At 39.8% G+C, this 27,939-nt stretch overlaps 1 protein-coding gene across 4 annotated transcripts in view; it reads right to left on the reverse strand.

Annotated features, from left to right (window-relative positions):
• Positions 1-27,939, reverse strand: part of ASXL3 (ASXL transcriptional regulator 3) — a 132,618-nt gene that overhangs the window by 38,002 nt on the left and 66,677 nt on the right. For 3 of the 4 annotated variants that reach the window (XM_068932788.1, XM_068932789.1, XM_068932790.1), the window contains 3 exons: positions 12,883-13,000; positions 11,830-11,949; positions 7,158-7,321 (listed from right to left, as the gene is read on the reverse strand). In XM_068932788.1, coding sequence (XP_068788889.1) covers positions 7,158-7,321; positions 11,830-11,949; positions 12,883-13,000 — 402 coding nt within the window. Of the gene's footprint in view, positions 1-7,157; positions 7,322-11,829; positions 11,950-12,882; positions 13,001-23,968; positions 24,347-25,359; positions 26,052-27,939 lie in introns of those variants that run through there. The other variant, XM_009683060.2, reaches the window with a different exon arrangement.

Genomic DNA, 27,939 nt, shown 5'->3' on the forward strand with positions numbered 1-27,939 from the left:
AATTCCATTACTACATCAATCAGAGCAGCCAGACTGCACTGCATTTACAATGATCCCTACCGGACTGCACTAGGGAGGCTGAAAGAGTTCAGTATTCCTGTAGGTAACACCAAAAGCAATTTAGCCTTCAATTCATGTAAAGTGAAATTGATGTTTGTTTGTTAATACACATCACAGTGAAATGCACAGATATACCATCCATACAGCTGAGTTTGGTAAAAGGTAGTAACTTGCAGCTCAAGGACAGAGCGGCCAGTTAAGGGTAGTAACCTTTCCAAACACTTCTGACTGGCAGAGCTCAGGATGCAGAACTCCACAGTCTTACTGAAAAGAAAGTTTATATGCTTTGGTATTTCTTCACCCATCCATTTTATAAGACACCTACATTAAAACTATCCAAGAAACCTGTACAAACAAAGGACATTATAGCAATATTACACTATCCACATTAATCAATGAAACCAAAGAAAACATGCCAGTTAAAGGGAGAAATGTGGCATAAAATGACCTTCAATTATTACACACAACAGAGGTGCCAATTTAACAGATTTTTTTAATATGCCTAGTCGTGCTTAGGTGCCAAAGACATATGTTACATTTAACCTGCTTTAAATGTTCACCTCTGAGTTGAGTGCTTTTGTTATCACCTAAAAACTCTTTCAGAGTAAAACTCAAACTTTTACATGAACATTATAGTAAATAACAGAAAACTTACTAGCACTGAAATGATACAGAATTGAAAAGGACAATTAAAAGGTTGTAGTATTAGCAGGAAAAGCAGCTAAAGTAAGATAAGGTAATCATTTAGCTACTAAAGCACAGTAATTCCATGGAGAGAAAGGTAAAACAAACTTGGGAGCCAATAATACACACAAGAATAATTCTTATACAGTTTGATGTCTTACAAAGAAAACGCTGAAAAAGTCCAATGGCCAATATCGCCCTAAAGTACAGATGAAGTTGACAGCAACAGATGAAGTTGACAGCAAACACGAAGGTGGTTATATTGCCAGAAGGAAAGAACTGTGAAAACAAAGCTTCATTTATTCTCTTTTAATATAAATTTAATATAGAGTGAAATATACACTAAATAGTATTTATTTTATTCTTTTGTATACAAATAGTAAACTAAATACTAAGTGTCAGAATGGGAGTTAACAGACCTCTCTCCTTGTCTTGTACAAGTATAACAGTTTTTTGTATTATTCATCACCACCTGCTCTCCACTGAGGAACTCAAACTGACACACCTAGGAATATGAGTAATTTGGGCATATCAAAACAAAGGCTATCTTTTGTTACTGTTGTTTAAATTGTAATAACAGATATTAAGCTCATTCAAACTCTATGGAAGCAAAGAGGTTTTGAAATTGAATTTTACAGACACTTCCTAAAAATTACTTCCAACTATTTTAAACAGAACACAGAAAATCTCTAAATGACATCAACACACGCGTTTTTAATGCAAGGTCAGCGGGATTCTTTTTATGGAGATTTAATCAACATGGAAGTGCCCTTATCAACCAAAACTGAGCAGGCCAAGACAGAAACACAGAACTTAAACCTACCGCAGGTAGACCTGACCTTAGCATGACAAGATGCTGTAAAGTTATACTGTAACAACAAGACTGATCCAAAAGATGGGTACTATTCACTGACTTAGAAGCAAAGAGATTAAGGTAGGTTTTGACCATTTTAGGAGTCCTTCAATTTATAAATCATGTTTCTGCATCTAGCATATTAGGTTATTATGAACCCTACTATTCACAGGAACTTCTGCAACATTACATGGCTTAAGTATTTTTTTAAAAATATTTAAGTTCAAAATTCTGTATTTAAGTAACTCTCTTGATTATCTATATTGACTCAGGGAACAAAAATAAAAGATTTCTAAAATATGTTTCATCAAACAAGTAAAGCTAAGAAAGGATGCAATTTTTAGTTAGACATCATCTATTGTTTTAAATGCTCTTATTTGTCAGATAAAATGGCATGGCAAATTGACATATAGGTCTCAGGAGGCCTTGGGATCCTTTGTGACTATATTTGCAGGAGGAAATTCCCATCCTAGGCAAAAAGGGCAGGGCAGCTGCAAACTGTAAGAGGCTCAGAAGAACTTAATACCACTGCAAGAGAAAATATAGAAAGGAGAGTTAAATTATGAAAGATCAGGAAGTAGTTACGCATTGGTAGACTCTGTCCCTCTGTGCTGCCATTCAGAGGGACCTCGACAGGCTGGAGAGTTGGGCGGGGAGGAACCTCAGGAAGTTCAACAAAAGCAAGTGCAGGGTCCTGCACCTGGGGAGGGAGGAATAACCCCAGGCACCAGGACAGGCTGGGGGTTGACCTGCTGGAAAGTAGCTCTGCCGAGAAGGACCTGGCAGTCCTAGAGGACAACGAGTTGAGCATGAGCCAGCAACGTGCCCTTGTGGCCAAGAAGGCCAAGGGTATCCTGGGGTGCCTTAGGCAGAGTGTTGAGAGCAGGCCGAGGGAGGTGATCCTCCCTCTCTTCTCAGCCCTGGGGAGGCCTCACCTGGAGTACTGTGTCCAGTGCTGGGCTCCCCAGTACAAGAAAGACATGGCACTGCTGGAGAGAGTCCAGCGGAGGGCTACACAGATGATGAGGGGACGGGAGCATGTCTCCTATGAAGAAAGGCTGCGAGAGCTGGGCCTGTGTAGCCTCGAGAAGAGAAGACTGAGAGGCGATCTCATCAACGTCTACGAGTATCTGAAGGGAGGGTGTCGAGAGGATGGGGCCAGACTCTTCTCCGTGGTGCCCAGCGACAGGACAAGAGGCAACGGGCACAAACTGAACCACAGGAAGTTCCATCTGAACCTGAGGAAAAAACAACTTTCCTGGGAGGGTGACAGGTTGCCCAGAGAGGTAGCGGAGTCTCCTTCCCTGGAGATATTCAAAACCCGCCTGAATGCGATCCTGGGCAATATGCTCTAGAGGACCCTGCTTGAGCAGGGGGGTTGGACTAGATGATCTCCAGAGGTCCCTTCCAACCTCAACCATTCTGTGATTCTGTGAAAGCTGCATTTTTAAAGAGCCATCAGGAAAGAACATTTTGTTTAGGTCTCCGAGGATGAGGAAAATCTCCTGAGCTTTCTGTTGCAATTCAGGTGCAGAAGAATTTCTGTTCTTGGAGAAGTTTTACTAAATGGACATATTTCCCTTCCTTTCTCCTTTTCCCTGGTTTTAATAGCAGGAATTGGACTCCCCCAATAGCAGCAAAAAGGAAAGCGGGTGCAGACAAGATATTGGCAGCTACCATTCTTTTTCAGTAACTGGTCATATAGAACTGTTAACCCATCCTTGCACGACTTACATTGTTCAATTAGTATTTAGCTTAAAGAAATTCTGATGCACTTATAACAATCTAGATACAGAGAGAAACTTCCTGCTTTGGAGAGGAGTATTTGCTGGGAGGTGGTTACTAAGACTTCTGTAGTACGCAGTCATCAGCTTGATGTATCAATATCAAAAGTAGGTTTCTTTGATCAAAATCCATTGTTCTTCAGCTATGGATGTTCTGATTAGAGCTGACAGAAAAAAAATTCTTTGCTGGGATTTGTGATAATTGAAGTCTTTTGTGCAGAGACTTTGCTTTCCATACATTTTTGATACCTACATGTTTTGTTTGTCAGCTCTCCTAGGGGAATCTCCTAACAGGCTTCTGCAGCAGCAGAGCATTAAGGTTTTTGAGCCTTTGAGTCCATTAGGTTGAAAAAGAGCTTAAAATCTGGATGTCCAGATTCTAGACATGAGGCTCCCAGTTTCCAGTGACAAAAAACTCTGGAGCAGCCTGAAAAACCAAGCAAATCTGGGTCATGGTTTCTATTCTGTGAACAATATCATTTCATTCTGAACCCTAATGCAAGCAAATAAAATCCCTGAGGAAACAACTATCTTTGACTGCCAGCTTGCCCCAATTTGTTTTATAGGCTTTTTGAATACACAGAATTACACACAGGCCCCACTGCTACTGAAATAAAATTTAAACTACTAGGCAAGCTGAAATTAATTTCAACTGTGAGTAGTTGATGATATCATTTATCTTTTCCCAAGGAAAAAATGAGGCAACAATCCTAGAGTTCGGCTCCAGCAAAAATCTAGTTGGAGCAGGAAAAAGGATACCAACAAAATCAACGGAGGTGATCCCAACTTCTTCTACCCTGCGACATCTTTTCTAAGGGCCTTTGCTTCATGTAGCCACAAGGGGCTCCCATGACTGCCTGATAGCAACTGCAAAAATTAAAAACAAAAGAAAAAACAGAAAACACTTCCTCTGAAGCTCCTGACTTGGTCCTAACTTTTTCTGAACACATTAGAATAACGAGGGTTAAGTGAGAAGTTAATTAGTTATATTTAACACAAACATAATAAAAAAGAAACTCTCAACTCCCTTAACTAATGGTTTCTAAAAATGCTTATTCAAACTGACATATGCATGACAAGTTTCAGCTCAGTATGATTTAAGGAGGCGGAGTTATACCACCCAGAAAAATGGTGTTTATGACAGAAATGACAAAAGATCATTCATCATAGGGTTTCTCTGTGTGGAGTAGTAATAAAGCCTAAATGAGACTGCACTTCATTACTAATTTATTTCACAGATCACTATATATACACACAAATAGCATAACTCTATTACATTTTTATAGCACCATTCATTACAGTACTTCACATACTACATCCATATGACAATACAGAAATGCAGCTTTCTCTGGGGAAGATGGCAGCAGCCAACTGCAGAGCAGCACACAGAGAAGAAACTTCAGAGACAGAATAGCAGAAGTTGGAATTTTCAGATGAAACAAGGAAAATACTAAATATAACAAAACAAAACCATCGGAGATGGGCACCTAAGTCAAAGAATACTTTTACCCCCTGTTTGCTTGCCTGATGCCCCACCTGGTTCAAATAAAAATAAATAAAGAAATCCCTGCCTAGTCCAGGAAGAGCGACTAATAACAGAGACTCTCACAAGAGCTTCCTGGAATTCTCTTGTCCTCATTTGATTCTTGAGCACTATACTGGTGTCTTCCACTTACTGCAGGAAGAAAAAGCTCATCAAATCATTTGCTTTCATCAGTTCATATCTGGGATGCTGCTCTTTAGATACAACAAGGGACATATTTTCAGATGTCAAAAAACAGATGCAATTCTTTCTTATTATGACCTCTGCAAAGTGAGAATTAGGGGCTACCCACTGCTATATTACTCAGCACAAGAAAAGAATCCCCAAACTATCACATATAGAAGACAAACACTTCCATTAATCCTCCAGAGATATATGGAGACTCCTGCCATACAAATGTGAGTAAAAACATGGTATGCTATATAAACCCATAGCAAACTGTAAGAATACAGACAGGATGCCTGAAAATGCCTTGTGACAACCACTTTTTTATGACTAGTTCTCTTGGGAAGTAGTCGTGTTCAATTACGTAGTGTTGCACTGTTGAAATAACACTTGAGATGTATGTATTATGTCAACATTTTATGATATAATAATTAGAAAGAAATATGTTGCTTTTAACTAATGAGTTATGATTAAATTCAATAGAGACGTCTGGATTTTCTTGCTAAGAACTCTGCTTTAAGTCCCCTAATACGAAAGAGAAACGGCTTGTCAGTTCTAGAGACTCTATTGTTTTGTCATCTTTAAAGTAAGAAACTTTTAAATAAGGCCACTACATTTATGATGTGAAGCATAAACACTGGAATCTAAGATGGTCAGAGAGAAAATATGATTTTACCTATCAGACTTTTTTTTTTTTTTTAATCTCTTCTGGTATATTAATTAGAAATAGAAAGAAAAATCAAAACTATCAGTAAAACTTTGGAATGCACTAGTTTTAAAATCTGTTTTACAGCTAGCAAAAAAGGTTTTCTTAAGATATGACAATACTGATTTTGAGTGCATTCTAGGAGCCTGAGAATAAATTAGTTTATATTATATAGTTCTCTTATGACTGTTTTTTGATGTTCTCTTTCAAACGTTCCACTACCAAAGAGCATAATTTTAGTCCATAAAGTATCTAATTTGATAAGATGTTGAATAAATATATATCAATACAATTTTTCTTTCTCTTTTTGTCTCACGTTGCACTGCTTTCTCCTGATTTTTGTGGTAGACACTAACCACTAAGTGAGAGCTTAAGAAACAAAACCATGGCATTTGACAGATCGATTTAAGATACAGACATTTAAGAGACCTACATCCTCTAGATAATACACAGAAAGAGGGATACTGGCTATCTGCATAAAATGCAATGCCTTAATTGGGCAAGGTGCTTAAAAACCTGTCTGAATTAAGTACGTGAGTAGTCCCCACTAAATTCAATGAGATTATTTACATCCTGAAGTCAGATAGGGGTGTAAATGAAAGTGTTTTGGACCTTCTTTGCTATTTTAACTGCTAGACATGCCAGAGAGACTTTTCTTGCTCTAAGGAGCATGCAAACTAAACAATAAACGCAGAAAGGACTAAATATTGTAGAAATAAAGATTCAATTTTATACTGTTTTCAACCTTGTCCCTCCCCAAATCATTCTCCTCAGCTGAGCTGATTAATAAGCAATATGAACCGATATTTATGAGTTTTGTACAAGAATTTCTTTACAGAAGTTATGAGTAAATGGACTCAGTGCACTGGATCTGAGCAGATGCACAGGTAGGCATGTGTAAGAAGAGAGGAGGAGAAAAAGCCAACAGAACTAATATTGATTTGGACATTACTGGTGGAGTGCCCATGAGGCTAAAAGATGAAAGGAGATTCTATGTAAGTAAAGTTTGAAAATGAGAAGTTTGAAGCTTATCTTTAACGATATAGGTAGAGAGGCTGGTTAAGACATTCAGCAAGTTAGGACAATCTGCTGGCCAGTTTCCATTATGATAAGCCAAAGAGATGCACAGATTTCAGAAAGAAAGGAGAAGAAACAGAGGCCACAAGGAAGCAGGAGCTGGTCACGGCAGAGGCAAATTTTACAGTCGTTCTACATCTGATAGCTTTACTTAAGAAATCATGGATGTTTTCTTCTTTTTTTTTTTTTCTAGGAAAACTGCAAGTCAAAGAAGTCAGCCTACGTAAACACACTGTTAAAACGATTCATTAACTATGAAAATAAATATAACATGTTTCTACTTACCTGTCTGTCTACTTCTGGAAGCAAAAGCAGGAGGTATTGTTGAAAATGCTGAGGTAAAGAAGCAAAGGTGTGTTTATTTATTAAAGCCCTCAGGTTAGTGTTCACTAGAATAGATCCTGGTGTTTCTATGTCAATATCCTCAGCTTTGGTCCACTTCAAATGTCCTGGAGTAAATAAACAAAAAGTAACTTTAAACATAAATAAAGGAAGAGAATAGGAAAAACAATTCTTTTTAAACATTTAATATTTATTGTATAATACAACAAGCTCAGAGGAACAGCACTCAGAGTGGGAACAGAGCTTTTTCCAGCTTTCTAACAGCTTTTTTTATATTCCTTGCATTTGTCTCTTGAGCTTTTACAGGATCCATGTTCCAGTCAACATTATAACTGACATATTCTTACTTCCAGCTCAAGAGATCTTCTGAACTCAGCAGTAGAAGAAAATTTTCCTGTCTTTTCATCAACATAATTGCAAGCATCTATTTCTAAGCAAAAGGCTGCTTGATGAGGCTGGTGTGAATGAATCATTATACAGAACTTATCTTTTGTGTTCTGCATCTGCAGTGCACTATGGCCTACCTAACTTGTTACATAGCACCTGCTAAAAACTACCGTTTGAATAGACAGTGATCACACAGAGGAGAATATTTAATGTATTAGCTTGTTTGAAAAGACGTATTTTTCTGAATTTGCATAAAAACCTATGATCTAAAATGACCAACACATAGAAGATAGCAGCAAAAATTATCAGACGTCTAGAAAACATAGTCCACGAGGAAACATAATAAAACTGGAGAGGCTTAAGATAGAGACAACTCAGTACGGGCAAGGGAAAACACACAAAAGGCTGACGTGCAGTGGTAAAGAATAATGCGTTCTGACTGTCCACTGTGGATAGGAAAAGGTAATGAGCTTAAACTTTTAAACAGTAAGAAATATTTGTGTTAGATACGGGAAAAAAAGTTTTCAAGGATAAGGAAACACTGGATTCGATTCCCTAGGGAGGCATTAGAGTCTTGAGCACTGGAAATCTTTAAGAATACGTTAGACAAATATCAGGAATGACAGACATATATAACTGATCTTGCCTTAGGACTGATGAATAGTCTAGATGACCACTGGAGGTCCCTTCTGGCCCCATTTTTTTAATTATTTCTATGATAATATTTAAAAGATACTTTCAAAATCCCCTTAAAAAGCAAATAACTTCTGCTGCCTGCTCCAGGGTATACACATACTGCTACAATCCTCTGTTCCTTCCAGTCTTAACAAATTGTAACGCTGCACCCACAATCTGAAAATGGAACAAGTCAGTGATACAGGTGGCTGGGAGAACCTGAAAAGTTCTAACCGTGCCAGCTTTTGGTCTGTTCAATTCCTGTAGAATCTCTAAGAAAGCAATTGGAAAAAATATTCCACTGCTATGAATAGTGTTTGCCATTCATGCAGGACCTTTCAAGCAAGGTTCCAACTGATTCAAGAAGAACAGATATATATTTTACAAATTGAGGACTTTGGGTATACCGACAATAAAAGATTCAAATGCTACAAAATAATTAACAGTAACATTAATGAAAATAATGCAATTATGTTTTAGACTTCTCAGAAGGCTATAGCGTGGTCTTCCCTGAAAGGTTATGACATCACCCACAAAACATACAAATGAAAGAAAGTGCAGCAAATTTGTATGTTTTGCAAGCTCCCCCTCAGTCACAGCCTCCTACAAACATTCCTGCAACTTCCTGCTACTTTTAGAAGACAGTACTAACTGAATGAGACAAGGATTACTTTGCATTCAGCAGAAGATATCCTTTTCCAACACTTATTTCCGACATACTATATTTCAATACTGCAAAGACTCCATTACAAACAAATGAATGCCCTGCTATATAAAGGACAATTTTGTGGAAGAAGCGCTCATTTTGAGTACATCACAATAAACTGTCCTCACCATCTGTTCCACCCACTAAGTATAAATGCAGAAAGAATACAATACCTGAGTGTAACACAAGTAGTATGATGTATCTAATGTTAATGCACATATATATGTTCCTTTAATCAATACAGAATACATATCCCTATCACGTAGGTGACTCCAAATTTGCTTTTCTTTTTACTCAACTAATACATCACACTCTATGGAAAAAAAATACATATTGCACATAACATCCAGATGTTCCAAAATAAAACAAAACGTATGACTGCAAAGTCAGTAACATCTTTCAGTGGGAGATAACTTGATAATGTGAAGAGTCCAAGAGAATATCTGAAACTCATGCCTGATTCTGTGAGCCCAGATTACACATGTACTGATTTATTTGACCTCCTACCAGCATTCCAGGCTACTACAGAGATTGCATCAATTTGTGGAGGAAATTGCTTGAGAAATGATGTATATTATTCCTAAGATGATAGGCCAGTAGCTGACTGAGGATGTATGTAATAGCCATACTTTAAAAAAACAAAATCTCTTCAGAAGGACAGCAAATTCTGTCTCCTGCACCCTTTCTAAAGCACGTATTAGTCACAGCTTTAGGACCTTTGCTGCAGGTCTCAATTTGGTAACCAGACTTAGGGAAACGTTTGGCAATGGCATGGAGAGTAGCTGGTGGAATCTGACAAAGGAGGCAACCACCGCATGGCTACTTGTAACTCTGAGAGACTGAAGCTGATGACAAAGCATATGACAATGTTTGTCATATTGTTTTTCTACAGAGAAAGACATTCTGAGTTCTTATATAGCTGTTATCATAGTTTGGGAGTGGGGAGACCAGATCAGAAATGAAAGATGAAAGATGAGAGAAAAACTCAAACTTACTTGGAAAAGATTATCCTCTAACATACAGAATTAACTATGAAAAGGGTGGAAACACCACAGTTCTACACCAAAGTATGAAAATCAGAATAGGAAAAGGACAGAAATCATATAGTTGAAAGAATTTTTAAAGTAAAAGGGGAAAAAGTCATTATACTTAATAGGAGTTCAGGAAGTCTACCAAATAGGATATGCAGTGATCATTGGCAGACACACAGAGTTTCAGACAATTAAACAATGCCTGGAATTGAATCATGGACTACACTGGACCCCGGACCAATTCTCAAGGATGCTCAAAAAGGATGTTCTATTAGTATGCCAAGAAGTACTACGTCATGAAGCAAGCTTTTCAGCTTGACACAGAGACATTCAAACCTTAAGCAAGTCTCCAGCCTTTCAAGTCTTGATGGTGCCCCAAAAGGCTAGGGGATTGTTTTTTATGAAATACACAAAAACTCGAATGCTTTTGCTCTACATATGGTATCAGAGGCCAAAAGTTGATGACATATCAGGGCATAGGGAGGAATGGATACCAAGTATGCATCTCAGTCAAATCAAGAGAAAAGTTACAGGAAATCATCTAGAATTGGACATATCTTTGCATGACAAAAGTTGTAATACTGAAGGAATATTTTCATGTGGATAACACTATTTGATTAACACAGAGTACTAGCTATCTCTCAGAGACTGATAAGTAATCTACAGGAAGATCACATACGAAAACAAAGTATAATTTCACAGGAGGCTGGAAAATAATAAAGCTTGAATGAAACAGTTCACCAGGAACTAGTTACAGCGGATTTAACAAACAAGCTATGATACTTAGCAAATAAAGTATCTTAAATTTATTCTACAGAATTGTTATGTTAAAAAAAAAAAAAAAAGACAAGGCAGGTCACTACTAAAGAGAAAAAAAATCTTATTACCACAGAGAAAGACATTAAATAATTTCTAGGGTTATCCAGTCTCTACAAAAAGATTTTTTGCTAACTTTTCCAACTTGGTCACATTGTGAAATATTTCTCTAAATGATTCAGCAGTCTGATGAATGCAAAAAGTCCTTTGTAAAGACAAAGAAAAAGTTATATAATTGTTCTGCTTTGCTTAGCTAAGACTAGAGTCTGAGTGCACACTACATTTTCTATTCCTGAGGGAACATTTCCAATTACATTCCATGCAGAACAGGAAAATTGGCATATCATACAGAGCTATTGAGAATTTACTCTTCTTATCATCTCTTTAGAGAAAATTCTTTATTAATTACAGATCATCATCCATGAATCTTGCTGAAAAACGTGGAAAATAAATAACAGAAATTTTATCTACCAGCTCCAGAGATATAGCTTTAAAATAATTAAGGATACAACTGAAGAAACAAACTAACCAACCAACCAAACACAATCAACCAAAATGATAATGTCAATACTCAATATGATATGGCTTCATGCAAACGAAGAAAAGAAGGTCATCGTCTGCTAAGACACATATGCAAGAAAATACGTTATTGTCTTTGGGAATCAAATCATATGTAATGGGAAGAAAGAATATTTGCTAGCTTAAAAAAACGGCATAATGCAGCAATCAGAAGCTAACTGCTAAACGACCACTCTGCCTGCAGTTACTTAGGTCTGTCAAACTTTAAAAAGCAATGACAGGAAAGCATTCTGGGAAAGTTAGCTCTGCGCATTTTGCAGGAAGACAGAAAGAAAGATGCTTTCTGAAGAAAGAGTCAGCTCCTGAGTTTGAGAAGGCCAGAGATAGACCAGTTAAAATAAAACTTCTAAAGAGACCGCAGAATTTATAAAAATATCAATATTACAATACGAAATAAGATAGTTATTTTATTTCTACTCACCTAAACCAGACTTTTTTAACCTCTTTAAGTGCTGGCTTGTTTGTTTTCCAGTTGGAGACTTCTGCCCATTTTTCATCTCTTTATCAGAACCGTCTGCTTCACCATTTTTAGATTCAGATCCTTAGGAAAAAAAAAAACCAAAAATCCAAAACATGATACTGATGTATTTCCTACCCCTTTCTCCCCCCACCACTGTGAGCAAAACAAAAGAGGATGGATTAAAAAAAAAATTGACACCTACTGGCTGAAAAATTGCAATTATCAGGTTACAATTTGATTCCTTATCACCACAGGAAATGGAAGTAAAAGCTCAATAAATCAATTAAGTGGCAAAAACTAAAGTTTACTGAACACTGCAGTCAATAAAAATGTTCACTGATCTAATAAAAATAAAGTTTTCCTATCACGCCCAAGAGACATTTTTAAAAATAAATTAAACACTAAGTTATGGGGCACTAAAGCAATCTAAAGGAGAAAAAGGATCATTTCTTTGTGAAATAACTTTAATAAAAGAGATATGTCTGGAAATACAATTGTCAACCTGTGTTAAACACAGATGTAGGATTCTCTTAAAAATGAAGCAACTTAACAACCAGAACTAAACTGGTTACACTTACCACTGTGGTGGTAAGAATGGTACCAGAACAAGAAAAACTAACAAAAGAATCCCGGTACTGCAACACAGAATTGAGACACAAATTCACGCTCACAGAAATCCTTGCCTTTTTTTTCCCTCCCCTTCTTACGGCATTGAATAGCAGCATGTGGTCCTCCATTAGAGTTCCGGAGCCCAACAAAATGTTACTTTGCATTCCTTTAAAGCTGCTGCCATTATCAATTGTAATTTTATTATGTGCCTTCAGTTCTTTATTAAAATTTAAGAAAAATCTCCATCCTTGAGTCACCAGATTTGATAAGAAAATAAGGACGTTAAACAAAGCCACCATGGAATTATTATTTTCAGCAGTTCCAAATTCTGTCTGCTGCATATCTCATTCACAGGAAGGCTCTGTGACGAGAACTGATTTTTCAAACGGTCCTTTAGCTGTTTACCTGAAGGTGAATCCGACTGCTCATCAGACACCTTTAATGGTGTCAAAACAACACGAGGAACAGTCTTGTTTACCATCATTGAGACTCCATTTCTTCTCTTCTGCTGTTGTCTTAAAGCCTACAAAAATGATAACAAAACATAAAAATGTAATAAAAAATACTGCTTATAAATGACTTGCATGAGACATTTCTCTACCATTAAACTGAATCTCTTAAAATAAGTATAATTTACATAGCTACTGATTTGCCAGACTTCACACTTGTCCCCTTTATGTCATTTTAAAACCTTTAAAACATAAAATCAGGCTTTTGGTTATAAAGAGAAAGGAGATGCACCTTAGATCATTTTCCAACACAGTTCTGACAACAAAGAAGCACATAACTGTTTGCTCTACCTTAGCAGCACAATATGATAACCCATGGAATTTGCAACTAAGACTTCCAAGTTAAAAAAATGTAAAATAAATGTTTCAAAACCAGAATAAAAATATATGTCTGCACATCTCTTGCAGGTGCATCCTCTCCAGTATACTGCTCAGTCAGTCAAGTTAACACAGAGTGTCATCAGTATGTACAGCATGTAAGGACTACAGTATTGATGCACTCACTCAGCCGTGAGTAGTGCTGCACAAAATCACTGAACATGGCAGGAATCATTTATTTTTGTGAAGAGAATCAGTCCTAATCTTGGAAACCTTGCAGCACTTGGCTTCTGTCTGCTTGACTTTGGGCATTAACCTTCAAAACACGAACATGATGGTGTTCTGGCAAATCTGGGGAAAAATGATACAAGAATAAATCTCCACAAATGGGAATGCTTTGTGTTTCATAAATGGATTGAATACAGGGCTCATAATGTAATACAAAATATTTAAAGCTTAGAAATAGCAAATACCTGCCAGACTGTTTTACACAGAAAATAATACTGGATTCAAAAATGTGAAAATATACAAATGTGAATGCTTGCCAATTAATAAATTTGCAAGCATTAAAACTCTGGAACAAATCAGAATGGGTTGGGCTTAATACTGATCTCTTACATCCTCCTGTCTGTTTTTCTCTAATCTTACTGTGCACTCTCTTTTTATAGCTATGATTTGTGTTATGGTCTTTGGGGGAATTTATTAAAGTGGTACTATATCAATAAGGAACATATTTGATATGAATTATCCCTGTAGTTTTATGAGCATGAATGACTGATGACTTATAAGTTTTAGTCTGTAACTTCAATTAATCTGTAATATCTTTCCAAAATGTTCACATAGCTAAGTCAAAAAAAACCTCTGAAAAAATAAATTAATATCACTGTATTCTTCTAAATAACACACCATAGGATATAAAATGCACCAAGCCACACAAAAGCTATTTCATCGATTAACTCCTTTTATAGTACACTTCTTAAAAGACACCCAAGCAGTGTGCAATAAAAAGCAAATTACAACACTTGAAATCAAACAAAGAGAAGAAGCTGGCCAGATCTGCACACAACCAAGGAAGCAAGCACAAAGTATTGAAGAACAACCTGTATTTCACACATTTTTGAGACAGATATTTCATATTGGTTTTGGGCAAGGACAGTCAGACTTGCGGGCACAAAATTCCAAAACATTAAAATTTCTCAAATAGTAACCAAAATTACCAAAAATGTTGCTCACCGCACAGTCCAGACAAGCTAAGTGTCAAACCAGGTGACCCTTATTCAACAGTAATGTGACAGATAGTAACAAATAGCCCATTAAAAATTAACTGAAAAGACAACCAAGTTGTGTGATATCAGTATACTCATGTAACCACAACCCAGTCTTTGTGCTACTGTGCTGCACAGCCTGATTTGCATGAGGAATAACAAAGAAACAAAATACAAATCCTCAGCGTTATTCTCCCCAGACAAACGAGTAAGCGCCCAAACGATGCCCCGTGTGCTCCCCTTGTCTAAAATTTAGCCTTTCAAAAAAGCGGCCTTTCAAGACCACTCCCTCCCCTACCAGAGGCCATAACCTTGTTGCCAACATCTTACGGAAATGCTGTCTTTATGATTTACACAGCCACTGTAACAAAGGCGGGTTCTTTGTAAAGCCTCACAGTTGATTATCAGTGCTTCAGACCCAATTGCCATGAACGCGAGTAAGAACTGGTGTACCCTCCATCAACAACAGGTAGTCAGCACTTGTGCCTCTTAGGTGTGCACTCCTCACAAACTCCCTGCTGGCGCAGGGGCAGCAGTGCCAATCGTTGTAAGGCAAATCACTTACCTTTACAGGAGGGCCACCTGTAGTGGACCTGGAGCACACAGGCATAACAGATCTGGCACTTCCAGGGAGCCCAAGGTACCCCATGCCCATGGAGCAGTAACACACTGTAGCGTGGCTCTCCTGGACACGAGCACTCATCCCACCTCCGCCACAACAAACACTCAGAGCCACAAATCGGGAAACACCGCTGGGAGCCAGTGAATGCTGCTACCAGAATTATTTACTTGGTGGCACAGCCCACCCTTGAGCTAGAGGGGGCTCAGCGACAGGGTAAGCATCTCAACACGTGAGAATCAACCTTAAAGAGGACATTCTCCTTGGATACGCTTTTGCTTTGGAGCGTTTCTTTTTCTCCTAACATTTATTATTTCACTGCTGGTCCTTCCCCTCGTCTCCGCTTTCCCAACAACGCAAGGAGGAGATCACCACGTGGGCCCCACGGTTCGGTTCAAAATTCAGTGTGTACAGCATGGCTCCAACTGACAGGAAAGATGCAAGCATGTGGAGAGCAGAAAGACAGGCTGTAGGACGAACACCTTTTAAAACGATGTGGACATCGAAAACTATGTCAGTTTTAACACAAAGCGCCAATGAAACGTGTTGTGTCCAGAGAATAGACTAATCATCTTTCCTGTGCCCCTCTATCTTTTCATCTGTCAAAGGAAAGATATGAGGCAGAGGAGGAAGGTAATAAAATATCAATTAAATAGTATAATGCTTGCTATGTATGGTAAAGAGATGGCCAGGATTTTGCTGAGTCACCCTATTTAGCGGGAGAAACTGTTTCCAGCTAATCACAATTGCATTTTTATAACACCCATTTAAAGCTGCAAGTCTACAATCTAGGATAGACAGGTCTCTCCAACAAAACACTAGGAGCAACCAATCCCAGAGAGAAATTGCAGACTGAAGTCTAGTTTCTAGAAAAGCCAAATCCCAGAAGGAGTTAAGTATAAACCAAGGACATTGTGAGCAGTCGCTGCTGAGGAGGAATATATAACTGCTCTGCACTTAGCCTGAGGGGTATTAATTTTAGGATACGAGACTACTGTAGGATGAGACAAGAATCTTGTAGCCCAAGATTAATTCTGCTTAGCTTGGAAGTCAATGGGATTACTCAAAGTGAAACATACACTTAATGCTTTCCTGTATTGAGGCTTCAGTGTACCAAGCTAATTTAGTGCGTTCCTAGCCACCATTATCAGACAAATCTCTAGGTTTAGCTCTTCAGGTGAAGGGAATAAACATAAAGCAGATGAGTCAAATTTGTAACAAGCACTGAAAAAAATGAGAAATTGTATAACTTATTCCAAAGAACAATGGTTCCAGGTCTCATTGCGCATACAGAGACAGTAACTAACACAAACTACAGCTGCATCTTTTACAGACACAACCTATTGCATCTCACGCATATTTAGATATATGACCTCCTAAGCTGGGTTGCCTATGGATCTGCAAGAAAGAGCCAATGTTTCTGCCACATGATAAAGATTCATTTTTGCTACAGAAAGCAAGACAGAAGCATGTATAGCATGAATAATAGCTTGCATAAAGCGTATTTTTTTCTTAAAGAAGATGAACCTCTATGTTTACATTTCAAATGTACTCAATCACTTTGTGGTAAATGCTTGAGTTAAAAATAGCTGCAAGCTGCAAATTCCTAGAAGAACTGATCACTATTAAAAATATTACTATCGTTCTGTCTGCACAGCACATAAATAAACGAGTGAAAGAAAATGCAAGTTCATGTGGTATACAAGCTAAACATTAAAAATTGTCTTAAAATCACCACCAAAATGTAGTACTTACGTTCAGCTTTTTACAAGCAGATTCTCAAAGTACCATCTGTGAATCTCTTGTACATAATCAACATGAAGAATTCCCAGTATTCCTATTCGTAAAATAGAACCTGTGACCATCTATTGAATAACACTGCCATGGTCGCTATATAGGATCTGGCATAATTAATTTGTTTAAAGGAATTATTCTTATTGCTGAAAACATTAAATAATCTATCAACCCATTTTCATCCAAAGAACTCAAAATAAGATAAAAATATGAGTGTTAAGAAAACACAAACTTTGAAGATATTTGGCAAAAGAAAAAAAAAGACGCAATTAACAGTAATATTCTAATTCCAAGCTCATTTTTAAAAAGAGGTCATAAGGGCAAGTCTCCTTCTTCTTTTGGGGAGTTCATGTCAATAGTATGTTGTGCAATAGTATGTTGGAGGTTTCATGAATGCCACTGTCTGCTCTTAAGGATAATCTTTTCATATTTAGTTGACTTTAACATAGGAAAGACTTTTTTACTGATGTGACAAAATGGCAGACTCTTCAATAAGAATGAAAAAAAAGGTCTTCCTTGAAGGAGGAATGAAAGAACACAATATAAACTAAAAAGTAACTGAGGAAAGGGGAAAAACACATCCCCAAAAGAATGCATTAGATCCTGTCTTAAGTCCCAAAAGCAAAACGTCAAGCTCTGCATTCTTATCTTACTGCTGTGCAGGATTTCTTTTTAATTATTTTTCTTCTCCCACATCTTTTCAACTCATAATGAAACAATGCAGCATACAGACAAATCATTAATGCAGAAAACCACTTTCGTTTGAGTTTAAATGCATGACATGCTTGAATGTTAAAACTTACGTTATTAGCAACAAAGATATGTAACACTTGGCTGGCATTAGGCAACACTGTCCCAGATTTCTATTTGTCCCATAAATGTCAGGTCTACATTCTGAAACTCGTATCACGAAACATAACCTTTGAAATTTCACACATTATAGATCAGAAATGTAAAGCTATGGAGTTCTTCTGTTCTGCCACGTGAAAAACAAGATCTATGATATGCTGAGAAAAGTCTATTGCACAAAATAAATAACAACGCTACATTATGGTCATGGATCCTGAATTGGCAAAGATGAAACAGATTTATACTGATTCATTTAACACCACCATAAAATTCAGTCTTTGTCCTCTTTCTCACCCTCATTTTCTTAGCAAAATTAAGGAAGAATTTAATTCCCATATCTCTATTAAATTACCATCTCAGTGGTAACCTGTTTCACCGGGACGCTGAGCAGTTAAAATAAAAGAGTAAGAACCACAAATCATGAAGAGCATACACATTACTCTTAGGAGGCCACTGCATCTTGTATTTAACATACATTAAACGTACTCAGTCGTAAACATGCAAATGAAAGATTAACACAATAATAAAGATCTCTCATGGAAACAACTCAAAAACACAAAGTGCCATTTCCAAAGCAGAGAACCAGTTAACTTACTTCCAAGCCTGACTTTTGGATCAAATATACAGTACTGGTGCTACATGTATAAAACTGATAATTTGGAAATGAAGAGTAGTCTAGTGGTAGAATACCAAGCTGGAAGTCTGGAAACCTAGGTTGTATTTTTAAACTCTGCTAGATAACTTCTAAAATGCACGCCTACTCTTGTCCATGTCACTATCCTACCCTGTGACAAATCTATTTATATTTTTGGAACAAAGATAATTTTTTGCCACATATTTGTTGTCTGGGTAGCAAAATGCAGTCTCAGTAGTGGTCAGGGTGTTTAAATACAACTACAGTAGGTATTAACTGAATATTGGTCTATATCTTAACCAACGTGGAGATAAAGTACTTTGATATTTTTGGTGCAGAGATGGACATAAAGAGCGTGTGCATTTATGTGAGTGTCTGCGCACCTGCAAGCCAGCACTATCTTCTCTACCAGCCAGGACAATACATTGACAGCTACAGTTGCTGCATATCACTATAAACACCAAGTAACCTTGTTGTTGCTTTTCCAACAGCAGAAAGGAGAGAAAGACAAGAAAACTCATAATGGGTTCAACACCTGTTCTGACTTGCATGTGAATGGAAATGAAGATGGCATATGCATTGATTCAGTGATACTTTTGTGTCCAAAAAAGAGGAGAGCTTTTTCAAAAATTGCTTGCATAGTATTAAACTAATAATAACAATCAGCTGAAAAGTGCTTTTACGGACAAATCTGTTTCGCAGCACAACAGAGCACATACAGGCAAGGAAATAGTTTGTGTACGGCACTTTAAAAACAAACTAAAATAAAGACAGGAATGCCAATATAAAATCTTAAAACAGTAATCAATGTTTTCCTTTAAGTCAAATTTGCAAACACATTCTGCAAAGAGTGCAAAACATATAGGGGAGCTACAAGGCTAGATTACCATTCTCCAGCTGAAAAATCCCATCATATTATCACTCAGAGAAACACGTGCATGAATTCATGTTGCATCGATATAAGTAGTTACAGTGTACTGCCCCTATGCCAGAAATCCTCTCTCAGCTGGGGTTCTGCCACACACCTGTACACCCTGCGCACATGCACATGGCCCTCCGGTGATCTGCCCAGCAGTTCCCAGAAACACACACTCAGGTAACTGCTTGTTAGCATTGTGTGGGGGGCTTCATAGAGCCCTTGTCCATGCATTAGACTATTACCCTCTGCTGCTCCTCCATGTGGGTGCTAATGACACGAAAGGCAAACCGAAAACCATCAAACAGGACTTCAGAGCTCTGGGGATGGTGGTCAAGGGTCTGGGAGGCCAGGTCATTTTCTCCTCAATCCTGCCTGTGAGGGGGAAGGACGGGAGGAGGAGTAGACGAGTTTTCCAAGTTAACAACTGACTGCACCGCTGGTGTTGGCAACAGGGCTTTGGTTTCTATGACCATGGGACCCTGTTTGAAGATCAACAGCTGATGGGGAGAGATGGGATCCGCCTCACCAAGCGGGGCACGCGCGTCTTTGCCAACAGGTTGGCCAGCCTGGTAAGGAGGGCTTTAAACTAGGCAAGATGGGGGAAGCGGAATGGTATAGTGACAGGGTAGTCAGTAAAACACCACTCAAGTCAGGATGTCTCCAGCGGGTGCATGCAGCCAGGGGAGACAGAATGGAACATGGCTATGGAGGATCCTCTTTGCACCTCTCCTGGGAAGCTTGCATGCTCGATTGGTTCTCTGAAATGCCTGTACACCAATGCATGCAGCATGGGGAATAAACAGGAAGAGTTAGAGATCTGTGTGTGGTCGCAGGGCCATGATCTCATTGCAGTTACAGAGACATGGTGGGATAGCTCACATGACTGGGATGCTGTCATGCACAGCTATGTGCTTTTTAGGAAAGACAGGCCAGGAAGGCGAGGTGGTGGAGTTGCCCTTTATGTGAGAGACCAACTAGAACGTGTGGAGCTCTGCCTCGGGGTGGATGAAGAGCAAGCTGAGAGCCTATGGGTAAGGATTAAAGGGCAGGGTAACCTGGGTGACACTGTTGTGGGGGTTTACTACAGGCAACCTGATCAGGAAGAGGAAGTCAATGAGGCCTTCTACCGACAGCTGGAAGTAGCCACACGATCACAGGCCCTGGTTCTCATGGGGGGACTTCAACCACCCTGACATCTGCTGGGAAGAGAGCACAGCTAGACACAAACAATCAAGGAGGTTCCTGCAGAGCATTGATGATAATTTCTTGACCAAGGTGGTGGAAACGCCAACAAGGAGGCGTGTGCTGCTAGACCCTGTACTAACAAACAAAGAAGGAGGTCTAGTTGGAGATGTGAAGGTTGAGGGCAGCCTTGGCTGCGGTGACCATGAGATGGTAGAGTTCAGGATCCTATGAGGAGGAAGCAGGGCAACGAGTAGGATTGCAACCCTGGACTTGAGGAGAGCTGACTTTGGCCTCTTCAGGGACCTACTTGGAGGAATCTCATGGGGTAGGGCCCTAGAAGGAAGAGGGGTCCGGGAGAGCTGGTTAATATTCAAGTATCACTTCCTCCAGGCTCAAGATGGGTGCATCCCTCTGAGCAAGAAGTCCAGCAAAGTGGGCAGGAGACCTGCATGGATGAGCAAGGAGCTCCTGGCAAAACTCCAGCAGAAGAAGGAAGTGTACAGAACGTGGAAAAGGGGACAGGCCACTTGGGAGGAATACAGGGACGTTGTCAGCGTATGCAGGAATGCGACAAGGAAGGCTAAGGCCCAGTTGGAATTAGATCTGGCAAGGGATGTCAAGGACAACAAGGGCTTCTTCAAATACAGCAGTAGCAAAAGGAAGACTAGGGAAAACGTGGGCCCGCTGCTGAATGGGGCAGGTGCCCTGGTGACAAAAGATACAGAGAAGGCAGAGTTATTGAATGCTGCCTTTGTTTCAGTCTTCACTGCTAAGGCCAGTCCTGAGGAATTCCAGACCTTGGAGACAAGAGAGGAAGGCTGGAGAAAGGAAGACTCTCCCTTGGTCGAGGAGGATCAGGTTAGAGATCTTTTGTCCAAACTTGACATCCACAAATCCATGGGCCCCGATGGGATGCACCCACGAGTGCTGAGGGAGCTGGCGGATGTTATGGCTAGGCCACTCTCCATCCTCTTGGAAAGCTCCTGGAGATCAGGAGAGGTGCCTGAGGACTGGAAGAAAGCCAGTGTCACTCCAGTCTTCCAAAAGGGCAAGAAGGAGGAGCCAGGAAACTCCAGGCCTGTCAGCCTCTCCTCCATCCCTGGAAAGGTGATGGAACAGCTCATCCTGGAGGTCATCACTATGTCCTCCCCATATGGAGGACAAGAAGGTGATCAGGAGTAGTCAGCACAGATTCACCAAAGGGAAATCATGCTTGACCAATCTGATAACCTTCTCTGATGGAATGACTGGCTGGGCAGAGGAGGGGAGAGCAGTGGATGTTGTCTCCCTGGACTTCAGCCAGGCTTTTGATGCTGTCTCCCATCACATCCTCCTAGGGAAGCTCAGGAAGTGTGGGCTAGACGAGCGGACAGTGAGGTGGATTGAGAACTGCCTAGGTGGCAGAGCTCAGAGGGTTGTGGTGAATGGCGCAGAATCCAGTTGGAGGCCTGTGGCTAGTGGTGTCCCCCAGGGGTCAGTCCTGGGTCCAGTCTCGTTCAATGTGTTCATCAATGACCTGGAGGAAGGGACAGAGTGCACCCTGAGCAAGTTTGCTGATGATCCTAAACTGGGGGGAGTGACTGACACACCAGAGGGCTGTGCTGCTGTTCAGAGAGACTGGAGGCTGGAGAGCTGGGCGGAGAGGAACCTCAGGAAGTTCAGCAAAGGCAAGTGCAGGATCCTGCACCTGGGGAGGGAGGAATAACCCCAGGCACCAGGACAGGCTGGGGGTTGACCTGCTGGAAAGTAGCTCTGCCGAGAAGGACCTGGCAGTCCTAGAGGACAACGAGTTGAGCATGAGCCAGCAACGTGCCCTTGTGGCCAAGAAGGCCAAGGGTCTCCTGGGGTGCCTTAGGCAGAGTGTTGAGAGCAGGCCGAGGGAGGTGATCCTCCCTCTCTTCTCAGCCCTGGGGAGGCCTCACCTGGAGTACTGTGTCCAGTGCTGGGCTCCCCAGTACAAGAGAGACATGGCACTCCTGGAGAGAGTCCAGCGGAGGGCTACACAGATGATGAGGGGACGGGAGCATGTCTCCTATGAAGAAAGGCTGCGAGAGCTGGGCCTGTGTAGCCTCGAGAAGAGAAGACTGAGAGGCGATCTCATCAATGTCTACGAGTATCTGAAGGGAGGGTGTCGAGAGGATGGGGCCAGACTCTTCTCCGTGGTGCCCAGCGACAGGACAAGAGGCAACGGGCACAAACTGAACCACAGGAAGTTCCATCTGAACCTGAGGAAAAAATTGTTTCCTGGGAGGGTGACAGAGCACTGGACCAGGTTGCCCAGAGAGGTAGCGGAGTCTCCTTCCCTGGAGATATTCAAAACCCGCCTGGATGCAATCCTGGGCAATATGCTCTAGAGGACCCTGCCTGAGCAGGGGGGTTGGACTAGATGATCTCCAGAGGTCCCTTCCAACCTTGGCCATTCTGGATTCTGTGATTCTGAATAGCTGTGAGCTATTCCAGCTCCTGCCTTTCCCCGAAAATGGCAACCATTTCTAGGAAACACTTCAAAATCGAGACAAAATTCATTCTCATCTGGGTATAATTTTACATGCTATGGACTACTCAGATAAAAAGCTAGTCTTTTCATGGAGCCCAGAAAAAGATAACTGCTTAGAGACCCACCACCAGTATATGGAAAAATCATTTTGTAACATACTGGGAAAAGACTGACCACCATGAACAGAGCTCAGCAAAATAGGGCTCTCATCTACAGTGATGATATGTGTCATTAATACAACAGTAATAACCAATCCATCATACTTAGTTCACCCAGTTACTTAAAGAAAAATGTTATCAGAGAAGTGCAATGTTTAGAACTAGGCCACTATCACTGACTTGAATGTTTGAGACTTTTGACCAGCAACAACATTTACATAACAAAACTAAGAGAGAGATCTTTTGATCCCTATTTGGGAAGAAGATTCCACTATTTAAGGATGGTAGATTTAACCAAAGGTAATGTTCATGCCAGGATACATTTTATGCGAGGGACACTGTCCTAAAGTGAAGTAGAGAGGCGTCTGTATTTCAACACAGTTGTTAAAAATTTTCCTCAGTTATTTCTCAGACTAAGAAATTCTGAAACCCACGTTTATTAGAACAGAAAACATGCAGGACAGCTGCAAAAAGCATGTTATGCAAACAACCCCAGAGGAAAAACAAATAAACAGAACCCCCCAGCAACTGGGAGTTAAATATTAAAAAACAATACAAAGAAAGAATACAGGGATCAGGCAGATTCCTGCCCCTTTTCTTTCCATCACAGACAATGGCTCCTCTGAGAACCATGGGGATGACCCAGAAGAAAGTCCCATAAACACTGTCCTGAGTCTTACCAAAGCACTATGTTGAGCAGCTGGTATGTGCTGCCCGTGCATAGGGACCCTTAGAGGGACATACCGTGCAGCCTGCCTTCGGGCTATGCAAGTACTCCCTGAAGAGCTCCTGCGGGAACTCTTGCTCTTCCAGCTTCTTTTCAACATTACGTAGTCTCCGTGGCATGGCTTCTCTGTCCTCTTCCCTAGACTTGTCTTGGCAATCAGAAAATCAGTTTAGTTTATCATCTTCAAACTTCCATTTTCCTGAATGCATATTGTAAATTCCACTGTCCCTTCCCATGTCTCTCTAGAAGTCTAAAAGCAACATGCCTTTCTTGTTTTCCATTCGTTGGCAGGAAAATTTGTCAAGAATCATCAGTTATGCTGCCAGACTTCTGATCCAAGTCTTCAGCTAGAGAGCCCGAATTCTCCAACTGTGGCCTTGGTAAACTTGTAGTATCTGAAATGAAACATAAGAAAATGGTTAAGAGAGACACTGAGCTACTGCAACAAACTCTCTACACCAAGGAACTCAGTACAAGAAAAACTTCTTAGTTCATACTGGAATTTCAAAGCCTTTCAGGAAGACACCCTCTGCTCAAGTTGTAAGTGATGAGGACATAATCATAATGATCTGTCACCTTTATTTCTTTGGCGGAGGAGAAGGGAAAGGAGGGCAGGCACACAGGATCCTTGTATCACAATATGTGAGTGAGTAGTTCCTCAATGGAGTCAAAGAACAAAAACTACATTATAGACAAATAATGAATTACTTTTTATGGACAGCAAAGTGCTTCAAGATGACTTGCATCTGACTGTAGTGATGGAAATACACCCTAACAGAATGCGTGTGGAGGGGGCAAGACTGGTGAGTTTGCTCTTGTTCTTCTCTCATAGCAAGATAAGCAGTGCACCTGAGCTGAAGAAAGGAAAGCAAATCCACACCAGCAACAAGGGAGTTTAGGATTCTACCTTCAGTGCCGATGTAGGCACTGTGACAGCTTTGACCTTAAAAAGCAAACAAACAAACCGTTGATAACTAGTCCTGTGAATTTGGGCAAATTAGGAGTAAATTACACTGTTTGCCACTCTGCTCTGAAATTTAATCTTCTGTGCCTTCGGGTTGTTGGTTTCTAATAATCATGGTTGTGCTAGAAAGTCAACCTGAAAGTCATTTGGAGGTGTACAAATCTAATGTCCTATAATTCAAAATCAACACATGAGCCAAACCATAACTTGCCCATAGCTCTCTTATTGCATGGGGTTTTGCCGCTTCCGTTGAAAAAAAGGGGTATGAAGTTGCCACTTCTGCTACAAGAACAAATCATATGCATGGGTGCCCTCCTCATCCATGAAAGACTGCATCTACCCACTTTATGAATAAAATAGTGGCACACATATGAACCCAGCCACCAAGCATGCAGACAAAGCCCAAAGTAGGAAAAACAAAACAAAACAGCAGCAATAACATACCTTGTGTAGATTCCCTTATTTCCTGAGCTTCTCTCCTCCCAAACCCACTTGGCTGCTGTCTCTGGAGTTTCTGTCTCTACAAAGAGATCTGGATGCCCAGCACAGTCTCAGACATGTCCTGGTCTGTATTCAGATTCTGAGTCTGAATGGAAGTGTCCTTCTCTTCTCCCAAAAGAATATTTATGGGTACCCATCTTGGTGCTGATTCCAAGCGCCAAAAGTGAGGCAGGTTTTTCTTCCCTGTCTGGAAGGTCTACTATCATCCCAGACATCGTTATATTGCATCTTCAAGCTCTTTATTTTCTCTTGGCACTGCCCCAGGAAGCAACTGGTACACTGATGGACAAGATGCTCTTATACTTGGCTATCAGAGTCCAACAGACACTAATACCTCCTCAACGTCCTGGATTTTCACACATGCTCAGTGTTACCTATATGAGGCCAGTTTGCAGGTATGATCATTTCTTCTGAGAAATAAGAACATCTTCCAAGAATATCTTGATAGATACAGCCCAATCTGTACATAGAGAAGACTTCCAAAAAAAGTATCACCTCAAGTCAACTGAACAGAAACTTGACCAGAGAAGGGCAGGTGAATACTATGCCATGACTTGATGTCCATACTTGAGTCAGCCTTGTCCAGAGCAACAATAATTCACACAAGACTGTGACCATGTACCACTGCTAGCAGATGCAGGTGTAGTTCAGTACTTTCCTGGGAAGATGTCCTTACATGGGTCTACATGCCAAAACTCTCAAGTGTGAAAATGAGGCAAATCAGTATAGAACTGATCCATACTGATGGGAGTGACAGCATGCCATCCATCCCTTTTCAAAGGTACTGGATAAAGAACAGTTGGGAACACATACCCACTCACTCCCAACAGCAAAAGGGAAATCTTTCAAACCCGCCATCAGAAAGCCAAGCATAAAATGCAGTTCTACATAGACTTTTCTGTCTAAACACTTATGAATGGGAGATATTTTGTTGTACTTTACACTCAGATACTATTCAAGAGTGAAACTGAAGCTCCCTCAAAAATGAAAAATGAAATATAATTAGTGATGAAATACTTAAAACCTTTTTGCCCAATAGGGACACAAGGGAAGGTGGTGAACCTAGAAAGTTCCCAGACTAAAATGGCAGCCTGCCTTTGAAAGGTGAGGAAGTCTGAACTGTGACACAGACCTTTTGAGAGTCCCCTGGAATGGCAACCCCCTGCCACCCCAAGCCCCTGCAGAGTACCCAGTCCCACAGTGCTATTGAGAAAAGTCAAGACCAGGAGCCAGGGTTCAGAAAATGCCCTTTCCTCCAAGCTCAGCTCAAGAAATGCAATATTGTGACTAATTTGATTCATGAGATCATCTCAAAACGTGGGTTATTAAAGGAAAATGTGAGATTACTCTTTGTGATCTAAACCCAGAAACACCTTTACGATTCTTTAAAAAAAATCAAACCATACATAAATCCAGCATATAATACTTTAAACAGAATCACACGTGACTAGAGGGGTTAGCAAATTACATTAACATCAGAGAAAATCTTCTCACTCTAGCCCAGATCTTCAAGCAGTACTTCACATTATCAACTTGCCTCTCACTTTAATTTTAATGGATTAAAAGACAAATACACACAAGATCAAGTTAATTAGATGAAGTCACTACTCTTAAATAAATTGAATAGAAAAATGGTTGAAAGACTACATTACAGGTTTTCAAACTGTGAGGCCTGTTTAGTCATAAAAAAAAAAAAAAAAAAAAAAGCAGTAGCTTAATGGGAGGAGCCCCGTATGTCATATATACAGTATACATATGTTTATACAGTGTAAGCATTTGTTGCTGAGAGCGTGATGATGGTTCATCTCCTGTTACTTTAGAAGAGAACCAGTAATTTAAGATCAGTTGGAGAGTATTGCACACAACTGTTTACACCCTTTTGAGCATTCAAAAGGTACTACAGGCTCTTCTTTATACAAATTTAATGTATTATGTATCCATAAAAGCAACAGAAAGACTGGAGAGTGGAAAGAAGAATAAAATTCCAACAGTAATTTTATAAATGAAATCACTGTTAAAATTTATTCACCTTTGCTACAAGACTTACAATACCAACTCAAATCTGCAGAACGCATAACATAATTATATTGTAATTATACTGTTCTCATATTTTAATCAATTTGTGTTATATTATTATATTTTAATATTATTAAATAATGAATTCATTCAAACAACTCCATGATACAAATGTCCATTTGCAAAATACCATACATAGAGAAAACATTTTACTGAGAGCTGTAATAATAATCTCATAACCTGAAGTACAAGATCTAATTACCATCTACTTAATTATAACTGATTTCTTACTATTGATTACTTAACTTTCTGATGCTCATCTAACCTTACTGCCCTAGGGAAAGTTTCCAAAGACTCCCATCATTGTTAAGACTTTATATATTAATTAACCTACTTTGATGAGTTCGCCCTTTTAAAAATATTCTCAGTGCTATACAGCTGCTAAGTGACAAATGGTCAAGCGTTAAGAGTTTTAACAGTTTATACCAGTTCAAACTTACGTGGCCT

This window comes from Struthio camelus, chromosome 2, assembly GCF_040807025.1.
Source record: "Struthio camelus isolate bStrCam1 chromosome 2, bStrCam1.hap1, whole genome shotgun sequence".
Classification (NCBI taxonomy): domain Eukaryota; kingdom Metazoa; phylum Chordata; class Aves; order Struthioniformes; family Struthionidae; genus Struthio; species Struthio camelus.